General features: G+C 41.9%; 1 protein-coding gene across 1 annotated transcript; it reads left to right on the forward strand.

Annotated features, from left to right (window-relative positions):
- The first annotated feature begins 5,724 nt into the window (after positions 1–5,724).
- LOC105396158 (signal recognition particle receptor subunit alpha homolog) lies at positions 5,725–14,227 on the forward strand. Its single transcript, XM_038113969.2, has 10 exons — positions 5,725–5,914; positions 6,081–6,333; positions 6,725–6,841; positions 7,142–7,268; positions 8,614–8,773; positions 9,552–9,672; positions 10,236–10,378; positions 10,997–11,152; positions 11,669–11,870; positions 13,746–14,227. The coding sequence occupies exons 1-10, from the start codon at positions 5,798–5,800 to the stop codon at positions 14,174–14,176; spliced, it is 1,827 nt and encodes a 608-aa protein (XP_037969897.2). The 5' UTR covers positions 5,725–5,797; the 3' UTR covers positions 14,177–14,227.
- The last annotated feature ends 192 nt before the right edge of the window (positions 14,228–14,419 follow it).

The raw sequence follows: 14,419 nt of genomic DNA on the forward strand, positions 1-14,419 counted from the left end.
TAAACCTTGACATCTTTCATGACTCTTTCAGTTCGTTTAAGAAAAAAATATGTCAGAATTAGTTAAGAATATTTGCCTTGTTATTTCTGATAATATTTGCCTTGTTAGTTTTGACCCACTAAATTTTAACATTGTTATTTTCTGTTCAAGTTTTAATATTGTTATAATATGATATTATGCTTAGATAATTTAGTTTTAAATCACTGTTGTCGTTAAGATAGTATTATTTGATAATGCCGTGATCGCCTATAATGGTTTTCACAACGAAATTTCTATTATGTTAAATTTTCTGTTAAGTATGTCTGTTGTGTTAACTGCTGGAGATCCTTATGTTAATAAATAAATAAATAAATAAATAAAGAAGAAGATCCTTACAATCTAACTATAACTTATGTTTACATTAAAGAAAACTACATCATATTCGCATAGGCACAAGACTTATTTTCGATTCCGCTCCGCTGCCGATGCCGCTACTCCGCAAACAATGCTAAATATACCAAATCAGGTAGTTTCTTTTAATAAGAATGGCATCAATAGCAGATTTGGAGTGTGCGTTCGAAAACATTATCTCTTAGTAAATATTTGTATTATGTAGTCTGAGCCTATCTGAAACCTAGTTAAACATTGTGAGATATGGCGTTTCGACTTTCTCCGTGTTCGGCATCATAAGGGTCACAGTGACAGTTAAATAAAGTCCATTTTTCTCTCCACCTTTATTTGCAAGGTGCGGGTGCCTATATAAATAGAGTGAGTCGCCCGCGCGCCTCAGTTGGTTTTTGATTTTTGAAGTGAACACTTCGGCAAAATGGCTCAATGTAGCCACGGTTCTCGTCGGCTTCGCTCCGACGGGGAAAAATATAATATTGAATTTGCGGAGTCCTCGCTGCCGGGAGCTGTAGCGTGATGCGGACCAGGCGGCGCGGGGCCTGCCGGCTGCTGCGCACGCAGCCATTGCTGAGGATTTCGCAACGAAGGTTTGAGTTGATAAGCCGTGAGTAAAATGCTATTATTTACTGCTTTTAAAAGCTCAGCCACTGGTCATAATGCTCCGGCGCTTGGGGTTTTTATCCCACGCAGTAGGGTCCGATTCAATAGTCGTGGTGATGATTGATCACATATTCCGGTCCTACTAGTGGCGCTTGAGCTAGATACTTACATTAATGACCGCTTTAAGTAAAGCATATGTTAATTTTATACAGGAAAAAATAATAAAAATATATTTTTCTACCCTCAATTTCTAATATTTTTAGAAAACTGTTGATAAAAACTTTGCTATTACAATAATGCACTTGATTATAGCTTATGTAAGGCTTTACAAACAGGAGCTTTCCAGGACCGTCATAGGATTTTTTACAGGAAGCACGTGGCTCCGAGTTTCAGTATGTTGGGACATTGTGGCATGTGCGGCGAGTAATGTGATCCGCCGTTACCTACCCGCTGAGGGTAGGCAGGCCGATTCGGTGAAATAAAAGTTTCGTGTAACCTGCACCCGGCCCTGTGCTCCTGCGCTGGCCGCCGTCTCGTGGCACCTGCATCGCAGCGTACACCCGGCCCTGCGCTCCTGCCCTGACCACCAGTTCGTGCCACCTGCATCGCAGCATACACCCGGCCCTGTGCTCCTGCGCTGGCCGCCGTCTCGTCCCACCTGCATCGCAGCGTACACCCGGTCCTGGCCCTGGCCACCGGTTTGTGGTACCTGCATCGCTGCATAGACCCAGCCATGCACTCCTGCCCTGGCGGCTGTACACCCGGTCCTGGCCCTGGCCACCGTTTTGTGCCACCTGCATCGCAGCATACACCCGGTCCTGGCCCTGGCCACCGGTTTGTGCTACCTGCACTATGCAGCCATAGACCCAGCCATGTACTCCTGCCCTGGCGGCTGTGTTGTCCCACCTGCATCGCTGCGCACACCTGGCACTCCTGTTCTGGTTGCCAGATCCAAACGCCCCCTGTCTGGGAAGAGATTTTATGCTCAGCGGAACCGCCTGCACTATTGCTAGCACGGTCATCATCATCATCAGCCATCATTATGAGTGACTTATTTAGAAGGTATCGAGTAACGTGCGCTATTCATCAGTGATTTTGGCATATGCAGACGAACGTTTACTGCCAAGGTTGGTCATGTTAGCCATACAAGGGCACACCAACGAAGCCTGAGTAACCACCTGCAGTCGCCGTAGCCGCATCGGCATGGATGACGACAAATCGGGTAACGTGTACCGCTTCTAAAAGTGTTATAGTACTTCAATTTGATGCCTCCGCTGAGGTAGGGTATTCTATTAAAGCAGCTTTCTTCTGAACTCCCCGAAGTGACCTGTAGACTGCTCCTGGGGATAGTTGTGCAATCAATTTTTTATTTCGATGTCTCTGCTGAAGAAACTGTCTAATGCAGCTTTTGTTCTAAACTGCCTAAAGATCATTGGACTGCTCATGGGAATGGTGACGCACGGTAAGTACAGGAGCGTTACTCTATACTGATGAGAAACGAACGAACGAGAGCTGTCGTGCAATCGGCACGTTTAATACATACAAACAGATAGAGCGGCTCGCGCCGCAGTGCACTGAGAGTTCGTTTTTCGTCATATAAAGTGACCCCCCAGACACTATCTTAAGTGTCATGACACATCGGCAGATTCCAGCTTTGAGTCTTTTCTTTTCTCGGCTGTGAGCAAAGTGAATCCCACCGGCGAGTGTTCAACCTAAAAGCACTGAGCTAATTCCTGATTTCGTGAAAGTCGCTGTCGCTATACCATACCGCTTCACAAGTTACCGAATTTATTATGATCCTACTGTCGGGTGATCATGATCGGAGTGTCATCGCGGTTTCTGAGTGGCACCATATTAGCTGTCTTCCTTATGTTCCAGTGGATTGTGAGTGTGTATAATCCGAGCTCTTTGTTGAAAAATGCGTGAACCTCCTACGCAGCAGCTGTCTACTAGTTGTGTATCGAATAAATCGAGTAACGGTGCTCTTGCACGAGACGACTACCTTTTGGTAAAATTATAACTTCCACTATTCTGGGAACATGCATATACCTACTGTGTACTGTGTATCACATCACGTGTAGCCGCGGCCCTACTCAATGTACGGGGCTAGATAATAAACAATGGCAGTCGTCATTAAATTTCTATGAATTTCGAAGGTCATCATTTGGAGCACAATCCAAAGGGTGAAAGTACCTATTCATGCGTAGACGGCTTCTCTAATGAAAATGTATTTTTAATTCAATTCTGGCGCAAACGTTTCATAACTATTTTTCAACACTGTATCTGCTGAAACTACTTAGACTGACTGGTTAAGATGCAGACGTGCCGTTTTCACAATTCCATTCTGAGTAATCCTCAACTGTTTTATGGATCTTTCAGTTAGTTACGTAACTAGTTACCAAGTAAAAAAATTACTTGTGTCATGCTCGTACTCGCATCACATTTAGGAGCTCTCTGGCCTCTAGCTGAAGGCTAGAACTGGTATATATATCTACTAAGCTAGTACAGAGTTATAACCGGGCAGCGGTGACGTGGTAGCTGCTTGATTTATTAGAGTTTGCGGAAAACTTTCTAAATAAGTAATAATTATTAGTCATAATATTAACTCTTCGCAGTTCTTTCAGAATGCAATACCAGGTCGCTGAAGTAGGTAACCTTCCTTAGCTGGACAACAACAAGCCTTTTTGTTTTAAAGAATGTCAGTTATTCGCCGTTCCACTGTCATATCGATGTCCAAGGACTTTTTCTTGGGTATAGCTAACTACCTAAGTTTACCTATAGATAGCCGCAAGCTATCTGCTGTTGGCGAACTGTCAGTTCTGATTGATAAGTCAGGCTCGAGGTGGCTCGTCCAACTGTCCATGTTCCCGCCACCATGATTGTTGCTTCCACAGATTAGAGAGTCTATGTTGGCTATCGTTGCATCAGGTCTGATCAGGTACAACTAACATCTTTACGTACCATCTTTATTTAATCGAGCTATTTTATTTTGTTTTATCCAGGTTGACTTAATGGTTTCAAAATCGAACCTACAACAATGTAAGTAGGTACCTACCTACGTACCTTTGAAGTTGCAACAAGGCGAAGCCTTAAGGTTTTGGCCGAGACCTGCCCTTAGTGTTGACGAACATACCTAAAGGTGACCTTGTTAATGTTTTTCATATGAAGTACTGAACATTTTACTTATCCTGGTGGCATGACTGATCATTTACTTACCCAGTTAAGACATGTTAGCCGGGTTTCATTTATCAACTATTATAATTGTTATTGTTGTGTTAATCAATCTTTATTAATTGATGTCATCTATCAAGGAATGCTGCCAGAGCTCATAATATTCACACATGATGATACAGAATGATAGTAGCCCACGAAATCGAAGCAAAGGCTTATAAAATAACTTTCCATCCTAGTAGGACTGCACAGGAACTCGTTAACCGCCGAGTTAGTTAGAATACAAAATTAGACTGTGTGTTACTTGTCAATCTAGAATATGAATATAGTTACCTGCATCATGTTTTGAAAAACTGAATACTTAGTTATCCGCCAGTGTCACAGCCTTCATCTAATCTTTTCCAGAGCTGATGAGGCTGAGATATTTAGTAAAATTATCTTCCCTTCAAGCACCACTCCTCGTTCCAAGGACTAGATGCCGCGCCAGGTGTTGCAGGCCGTGTCCTCGTACAGGGCTGACTGAGCAGGTCCTCGAGGCTCCAGGGTCGCCTGCTGCATTTCTGAGGTCAGTCCAGAATTACATACCCTAGTCAGCATGTGCTGACCTGAGCCCCAGCGGCCTGGATCGATATTCTACATTTTACAGCTTTTAAATATTGTTGCAAAGTATTTCACTGGTTCCATCCATTCGGCTAGTGTATGTTAAAAATATTGCCTTGACAATAACAAGATTTTGATCAATAATTACTAATAAGTATTGCTTTCGAAGAGGCACTGTGTGTATCCATATGTATAAATACCTACCTATATGTATAGGTACATACCTTCCATAACTTTCTGACAAGTCAGGAATAATAAGGAAGTACTTAAGTCTTATGTATACTTATACCTTTCTTTTTAGTATATCTATTACCTAGAAATCTATGCATTATAAATTTATAGATTCAAATATTTATCTACTGATATACTCATCAGTAGCTTATGGGTCACAGTTGGTTTTCTCTCCACCATGCGATAATAAACACATCTCACAATGTTTAACTAGGTTTCAGATAGGCTCAGACTACATAATAGACGCATTTTTCCTGAAATAAAAATGACATATTATGTATCTAGCCTATCTGAAACCTAGTCATTTCTGCATGGTGATATTACAACTGAGGCGCGCGGGCGACTCACTCTATTTATATAGGCACCCGCACCTTGCAAATAAAGGTGGAGAGAAAAATGGACTTTATTTAACTGTCACTGTGACCCTTATGATGCCGAACACGGAGAAAGTCGAAACGCCATATCTCACAATGTTTAACTAGGTTTCAGATAGGCTAGATACATAATATGTCATTTTTATTTCAGGAAAAATGCGTCTATTGTTTTACGGTACCAAATAATAAATGCGTAAATCATAAAAAACCTTCAAAATAATGTATGTTTAAGACATTTTTGTATGTTTTTTTCTCAGTTTTTTTTTCTTATGGGATAAAAAGAAGATTCTTAATTGAGTCAAATTATTAGTAGATCAACAACAGGTTCAGAACGCACCGATGTGTAAACTTGTGAGTTGTCATTTTTCTGTCATTTCAAGGGAAACATCTGCGAGTACGATTCTTTCGCTGCCTAATTATTAAATTAACACAAAATGTTGGACCTATTCAGCATCTTTAGCAAAGGAGGCATAGTGTTATGGTGTTTCCAAAGTACTGGTGAAATTTTTTCGCCGTCCGTGAACGCGTTAATCCGTGGAGTGATATTACAAGTACGTTCATGATCATTTCAAGTCCTTGATCTCACTTGGCTAATGTAATTAGTAAGCAATAATGAGGATAGACCTTGGCCCTTTCACCTTCACTGGTAATTTCATTAGTTGACACGTATATCGCCCTATACAAAATTTTATCTAACCATTTATTTGTTTCTTTCAGGAGCGTTCAGGAAACAACAGTTTCAACCATAACGCGCTAACACTACAATACAAGCTGGACAATGAGTTCGAGCTGGTGTTCGTGGTGGCGTACCAGCGGATCCTGCAGCTGTCGTACGTGGACAAGCTGCTCAACGATGTGCATCTCGAGTTCAGGGATAAGTACAAGAACGAGCTCCGCGGCGGGCAGACGATGATAGACTTCGACTTCAAGGCGTGCTTCGACAAGATCCTGAGGCAATCTGAACATTGGGGTGAGTAATACAGCTTTTGCATAACATTTTTGGTACAAGAAACTGGTTTTCTAGTTTTCTAATTGTTATACTTTCATGTATTGCACTAGTACTGGTTTGAAAAAAGCTGAACCATTAACAACCATTACCACAATCATACATTTCATGAAAAAGCTCCACCGTTACATACTTCTTTTAAACATTCCATTGAATACTTTGAAGAGAAATCCAATTTTATCTATCCATATGTTTAACCTACTTTTACCATGAAGCAATACTTGGTTGAAGTCCCAGCTGTTACCTATTAAAATCCCTAGACATGCTGTTGATTGATGTAGAACTCTTCTAAAAACCACAAACTATTACAAGAAGTTTGCTCTATAAATATTTATTATGTGAATGTCTCTTTCAGCTAAGACACAGGCTAAGATTCCAAAACAAATGAGAACTTTTGAGGACTCAGTGAAGTCCAAGAAGACTGTCGCCTCCATGATAGAGAGGAAGGGAGACGAGAAGACTAAGAAGACAGGTATTTAATATAATTAACAAAGTAAATAATTATTAAACATAACATTACATTATTACCAGTAATATCATAAATTGATGCAATATTATAACATTTATTCATACAACATAACAATAATGCCTAGTTTAAAAAATTGAGTAAATGTATATTTTTGATTAAGCTTATGGGATATGTAATATTTGAGACAAGATTTTAAAGTTATGCCCCCAAAAACATTTTACTTACCACATATTATACTCATAAAACTCTTAGCTTTCACTCTCTGTATGACCACACAATAACCTCAACTGTCTCCCTCCACAGTGAAGATAGTGGAGAGCAAGCCCGTCCCCAACGGGCGCGAGGAGTCCCCCGAGGAGGACGACGTGGTGGCCGCGTCGCGCGCGCGCCTCGCGCAGAAACTCGCGCAGTCCAAGAAGAAGGATGCCAAGTAAGCTCTTATTCTTAGACTAGCTGTTCCCGCGAGCTTCGCTTCGCTTTTAAAAAGTTTTCCCGTGGGAATTCCGGGATAAAAATTAGCCTATGTTCTTTCTCAGAGTCTAGAGAATATGAATACCAAATTTCATTCAAATCCGTTCAGTAGTTTTGACGTGAAAGAGTAACATACAATACAGACAGACATAGTTACTTTCGCATTTATAATATTAGTTAAGATTAACAATATATGAACGAGATGGAGTGTCAGTGATGAAACTGGCGTAGTCCAAGAAGAAGGACGCCAAGTAAACTTTTAATCAAATTTGCGAATTCATGAGAAAAGAGCTGGAGAAATGTAGATGTAATTTCGTCCCGGAATTCCCACTGGAAAACATTTTCAGGCGAAGCGATGATGCTTTTTTTTTTTTTTAAATAAATTATTATCACTCCACAGACTTTATGTCCATGCCTTTTGAAGAGTGGTAATTTTTATGAGATAGTTTTTAATTCATTTATCTACTTGCTAATAAGCGATGATGCTCGCAACTAATAGGCAAATTTTTATCTAGGAAATTCCACGTGATAACTTTTTAGGGTGAAAGCAAGAACCAGGAAACCTGCTAGTAACCTATAAAAACTGAGTCTATAAAATTATTAATATTATGCATTTGCTTGACATAATACGTAATATCTGATATGGAAAGATCGGTTTCTACCTAGGTGACCTTGACATTTTTTTACTGCGCAGAACTTGCTTATCAGTAGGTAAGCAAATATTGATTATCTTGTCCAATGTTATTCATTATTCATGAATCTATCTATGTGTGAATATATAGATAGATAGAGAGTACTCTTTATTTGTATACCAAGAAATATTTTAAATCAAAACTTAACTAGGGTACTTAGGGACTTAGACTTATCGCTATGTATAATCTAGCTAGAAGTATATGAAAAAGAATTACATAGCATCCTCGTTGAAAAAATATTTAGGCATTTAGATTTTCATTTGGTACAAATAGATTTGTTCCTGATTCGAGTAGCCCTCTAATACCTACCATACCCATAGAAAGTCGTAATTACAAACTATAGAGCATAATACTATCTATAGTATACCAGCAAAATGTTCGAAAGCAAAGTCTGAAAATCGTAACAAGCTTACAAACAACAAACCATAGAGTACATTTTCTTCGCAGTATAACACCATGATACCAACGATACCACCAAAGAATCCAAACATCGTAACAACAAACCATAAACTATACAATCTTCTTCGCCGGAAGATACCAATCTTTTCGTCTTCTTCGCAGTAAGTCACCAAAGAGTCCGTATAAGTACAATTTCCTCCTCTTTCTCCACAGGAAGTCACCAAAGAGTCCCAAGCTAGCTGACAGCAAGGAGGCGAAGGTGAAGAAGCCACGCGTGTGGGAGCTCGGCGGCAACAACCGCGACCTGCCCGCATTAGACTTCTCTACTGACAAGCCCGAGGACGCCGGGAATTACACTAACTATGATACTACGGTTTGTGGGATATTTGTATACTAGCTTTTGCCCTAAAAGGTTTTAAGAAATACATAAAAACCATACTTACCTACATTAGACTTCTCCACTGACAAGCCGGAGGTCGTCGGGAATTACACTACCTATGATACTACGGTTTGTATAATTATTGTACCTATAATACTATTTTTGAATTGCCGAAAGGGACTTTAAGATAATGTCGACCTCAAATGTATAGCTGGCTTGCTTTGACAGAAAGAAACAGACACTAATATAGTAGACAATAATAAATTATTATGTATGCGTGTATGTCTACGCTGGACTTTTCCACGGACAAGCCGGGGGATGCCGGGAATTACACTAACTATGATACTACCGTTGGTGTGCTGTTGATTGTATGTTTAAGGTCTTCGCACAGTATAACAACTCAACGGCGACTCGACTCTATGCTAGACATTGATATACTGTGCGAAGACCTTTATTGTGGCAAGGTGGCCTTACCACCACCGACACATTAGCAATAGCAGCATCGCTTATCTGCTAAACATCTGTCAGATTCGTACAAATGATGTTAGTTTTCACTGAAACTGTTATTACTTGGGTTGTTTGGCAACAAAACACTTATACTACATCCAGAATAGGTTCAGCATCAGTTATCTGTTCCCTGCATCGCAGATTTTGTAATTTACGATTTTGTAAAAGAGTAAACTGTTTCAAACAAAAGCAATTTTCACTCTACCGTCCACAACGGAGACACTACTTTGACTCCCAGACTAACCCAAACCTCTAATCTCCCCAGATGGTAGGTCAGATGGCGGGCAAGATCCGCGACCTGGAGGTGGAGTCGTCGGACGAGAGCAGCGACGAGGAGCTGCCGGCCAGCCCCAAGAAGAGCGGCGGCATGTTCAATATATTCAAGGGTGAGGATTATTTATCTATGTATTGTGTATGGATTTTGGGTCACGATTATGTAACGCTAGCTGTTTCCGCGAGCTTAGCTTCGCCTTAAAAAGTGTTCCCGTGGTATAGCCTATGTGTTAATCTAGGGTGTCAGCTAACTTCATACCGAATTTCGTTAAAATCGGTTCAGCAGTTTTGACCTGAAGAAGTAACAAACATACACACATACTCACAAACTTTCGCCTTTATAATATTAGTAGGATAAGTTAATATATATTAATGAAACTACATTCCTTTTTAACATATACACTGCACCTAATCTCAATCTCTTATTCCCTCCATCCAAAGGTTGTCTGGCAGAGATCCGCTTTTAGTGATAAGACCCCCTTTTGTACCCTAATTAATTTTAATTTTGTAAACTTTATTATTCTTTTTTTGGTGTACGAATAAAGTGTATTCTATCTATCTAATATCCCCCCCTTCTCCCCTCCCAGGTCTAGTAAGCTCGGCGGCAATCACAGAACAATCCATGCGTTCTAGACACCTGGTGTTCAATGTGTTAATATTCCAAACCCCTTCCCAGGTCTAGTGGGTTCTTCAGCTCTCACAGAGCAGGCGATGCGTCCGGCACTGGACAAGATGCGCGACCACCTGATAGCCAAGAACGTGGCCGCCGACATCGCCAACAAGCTGTGCGACTCCGTCGCGAGCAAGCTGGAGGGGAAGGTGAGAAGGAAAACTCGCTTAAATTGATTGATTGAAAGTTACGTTATAGTATTAAGAGCTTCTATACATTCAGAGTATTTAAGCGCGCGCTTTGGGATATAGCAGTCTATAGAAGGAGTACACACGCAAGCGCAAGAGAAGCGCGCGCTAAACGCTAAACGCCTAATTTATACACGCTCTATAATAAACTAAGCCTAATTTATAATATACTACGCCTAATTTATAATATACTACGCCTAATTTATAATATACTACGCCTAATTTATAATATACTACGCCTAATTTATAATATACTACGCCTAATTTATAATATAATACGCCTAATTTATACACGCTCTATATAAGGGAGTCATACAAAACAAATTTTATCCAACGGCTTTTGAAAAAACGAGATACATTGTTTTTTTTTCTTTATGAAGTCGTAAAACAAAACATGTTTAGAATCACGAGCTGAGTCACCCCCTTTTGGCTTACTTTACCACCCGGCGAGAATAATATTCCCAAATAAATATAAGTAATGAACCATTACATGCAGTTGTAACTGAGAACGTAATTATATGATTTCAATCCGGAAAGTTTAGCCAGTCAAATACCTAACCAATTATTCTTCTACCCCAGGTGCTAGGCACATTCGACAGCGTGGCCAAGACGATAAAGTCGACCCTCACGGAGTCGCTGGTGCGGATCCTATCCCCGAAGCGCCGCGTGGACATCCTGCGCGACTGTCTCCAGGCTCGGCAGGAGGGCCGGCCCTATGTTATGTGCTTTTGTGGGGTGAGTCACCTGTTAGGTTTTTTTAAACCCTTAGGCTGTTATTAATATGGTGCGAATTCCATTACGCAAGTCGGATAGAGCCGTACGTAAGCATGACACCCGCATGTATTATTTTTATACCACTATTTACTGTAATGCGTGGAACACGCACGCGGCACGCGGGAAAATGGCGTGCGATCCCGGGCGTGTGATGAAATCCGCACCATATTAAAAACAGTCTTAATTGCGCAGAATGATTCGCTCGACTCTCTAGGTTTAGAAAATGCAGGGTTGAGAAATTTTGTCCCGATTCACTCGGGCACCTACAAGATCAACCATATACCACTATTGCAACACCCTGTATGGTTAACGCTATTTAAATTCACAAAACACACCCCTTCTCTTAACTTAACCCTTCTCTCCTCCGAGGTAGTGTGGAAGAAATTACTCTTAGTAATAAGGCCGCCAATTGTGCATTTCATTGTGTAATTTCTGTTTGTGTGCAATAAATAATTATCTACCTATCTACCTCCCCAGGTGAACGGCGTGGGCAAGTCCACCAACCTGGCCAAGATCTGCTTCTGGCTGATCGAGAACGGCCTATCCGTTCTAATCGCGGCGTGCGACACGTTCCGCGCCGGCGCGGTCGAACAGTTGCGGACGCATACAAGACATCTGAATGCGTTGCACCCGAGTACAACTGGCCCGGCCATGGCTACGCTGTATGAGAAGGGATACGGTGAGTGCGCCAGGGTGTTTTACTAGTACCATCGTTAAATTTGTACTACCATCCAAAAAAATCCGAGCTATCGAATTACAAGCAGGTTCTTTAGTTCCAAAGGTAGCTACAAGGGGGCGCTAGTTTCCTATAAATACCAGTGCCGGCGCCGTAGAGACAGCCATTTCAGTAGGTTTAATAGCGAATTGAATCGAGTGAGATTCATCGCGTAGATATGACATTCCGTACAAGCCAGTTACTAGTTACGCGGCAGCACGCATTATACACAATACATAGAATGCAGTGAGGTATTTAACTTGATTTATTATATATATGGAACTATGGTATGGTGTAATAGTTATCTATGGAACTAGAAGCGGGTTCTTTAGTTCCAAAGGTAGCAACATGGTGGCGCTAAGTTCCTATAGAATCCAGTGAGGTATGTAGTTCCGCGCCGGCGCTGTGGAGCAGCTTCGCACGCACACGAGGCATCTGAATGCGCTGCACCCGAGTAGTGGGGGCCGGCCATGGCCACGCTGTATGAGAAGGGATACGGTGAGCGCGCCTGGGTGTTTTACTAGTACCATCGTTAAATTTGTACTACCATCCGGAAAAAACCGAGCTATCGAACGAGAAACGGGTTTTTTAGTTCCTAAGGTAGCTAGTAAGGTGGCTCTAGGTTCCTATAGATTCCAGTGCCGGTGCTGTAGAGCCAGCCATTTCAGTCGTTTTACAATCGAATACGTTTGAATCGAGTGACATTCGAGGCCTAGATATGACATTCCGTTTCCGTTCATACCAGTTACTAGTTATAAACACGGCAGCACGCATTATACAGAATACATAGAATGCAGTGAGGTATTTATCTATGGAACCTGGGGGCGCTAGGTTCCTATAGAATGCAGTGAGGTATTTGTCTATGGAACTAGAAGCGGGTTCTTTAGTTCCTAAGGTAGCAACATGGTGGCGCTAGTTTCGTATATATTCCAGTGCCGGCGCCGTAGAGCCAGCCATTTCAATCGTTTTATTAGCGAATACGTTCAAATCGAGTGACATTCGAGGCATAGATATTAGATTCCGTACATGCCAGTTACTAGTTACGCGCATTATACTCAACACATAGAGTCCAGTAAGGTATTTATCTATGGACCTAGAGCGGGCGGGTTCATTAGTTCCAAAGGTATGCTACATGGGGGCGCTAGGTTCCTATAGAGTCCAGTGAGGTATATAGTTCTGTCGGTGCTGATCGCGGCGTGCGACACGTTCCGCGCGGGCGCCGTGGAGCAGCTGCGGACGCACACGAGGCATCTGAATGCGCTCCATCCGTGCAGTGGGGGGCCGGCCATGGCCACGCTGTATGAGAAGGGATACGGTAGGTGTTTTGTCAATATTGTGCTGTAAAAAACTGAGTTAACGTATAGGATCGAATTACTACCTCCGCCGGTTCTTTAGTTCCAAAGATAACAACACACGCTAGTTTCCTATGGATTCAAAGGCGATCACCGTGGCGCGCACATATACATAGTACCTATCTAATGCAAAAATTGCAAAAAATATACATTTCAATCGTTTTATTAGCGAATACGTTTGAATCGAGTGACATTGGAGGCGTATGTATGACATTCCGAACATGCCAGTTACTAGTTACGCGGCAGCACGCATTATACACAAGACATAGAATGCAGTGAGGTATTTATCTCTATGGAACTATAACATGGGGGCGCCAGTTTCCTATAGATTGCAGGATTGCAGTGAAGTTTTTAGTTCCCAACACTACTACCGAGGCGCGCGGACGCCGTTGAGCAGCTGACACACTTACTGATATTTCTCCTTGCGTTTAAAATCCAAGCCTGGCTGTCAAATTCAACCCTAACTAACCAACTTATCAATCCACAGGCAAAGACGCAGCGGGCATAGCGATGGAAGCCATCCGCTACGCCGCCGACACCAAAACAGACGTCGTTCTCATCGACACGGCCGGCCGCATGCAAGACAACGAGCCCCTCATGCGAGCTCTAGCCAAGCTGATCAAGGTCAACGACCCAGATTTAGTCCTATTCGTCGGAGAAGCCTTAGTAGGCAACGAAGCCGTCGACCAACTGGTCAAATTCAATCAAGCACTAGCCGACTACAGTTCCACGGCCAACCCGCATACGATCGACGGTATTGTGCTCACAAAGTTCGATACGATTGATGATAAGGTGGGCGCGGCTATATCTATGACGTATATCACTGGGCAGCCCATAGTGTTTGTGGGCACGGGGCAGACGTACACGGATTTGAAAGCGCTTAATGCAAATGCGGTTGTCCATGCGCTTATGAAGTGATGGCACGCGACGGGTTCTGATGGTCAAAGTCGTAACTTCTGTGGGATAATAAAGTGGAAAATGTGTTGGCTGCAGGGATAATGGTTAGAATTGGCACCGAAGTTACGACTTATGATCGTAAGATTACAAGGATTGGAGGTATTCAAGGTTTGAGTTTTAATTGGTTGGTATTTTTAAAGGCATTTTTGTTTTATTGTGTTTAGGTAAAACCGAAACAGTAAATACCTATTGTCCGAAAATTAT

Source organism: Plutella xylostella, chromosome 18 (genome assembly GCF_932276165.1).
Source record: "Plutella xylostella chromosome 18, ilPluXylo3.1, whole genome shotgun sequence".
Lineage (NCBI taxonomy): Eukaryota > Metazoa > Arthropoda > Insecta > Lepidoptera > Plutellidae > Plutella > Plutella xylostella.

Excerpts from the sequence above, each read along its gene's own strand:
- LOC105396158 (XM_038113969.2), top strand. The coding sequence starts at position 5,798 with ATGTTGGACCTATTCAGCATCTTTAGCAAAGGAGGCATAGTGTTATGG. Across the intron at positions 9,673-10,235 it reads CATGTTCAATATATTCAAGG|GTCTAGTGGGTTCTTCAGCT; the intron begins GTGAGGATTATT and ends ACCCCTTCCCAG. Across the intron at positions 11,153-11,668 it reads ATGTTATGTGCTTTTGTGGG|GTGAACGGCGTGGGCAAGTC; the intron begins GTGAGTCACCTG and ends CTACCTCCCCAG.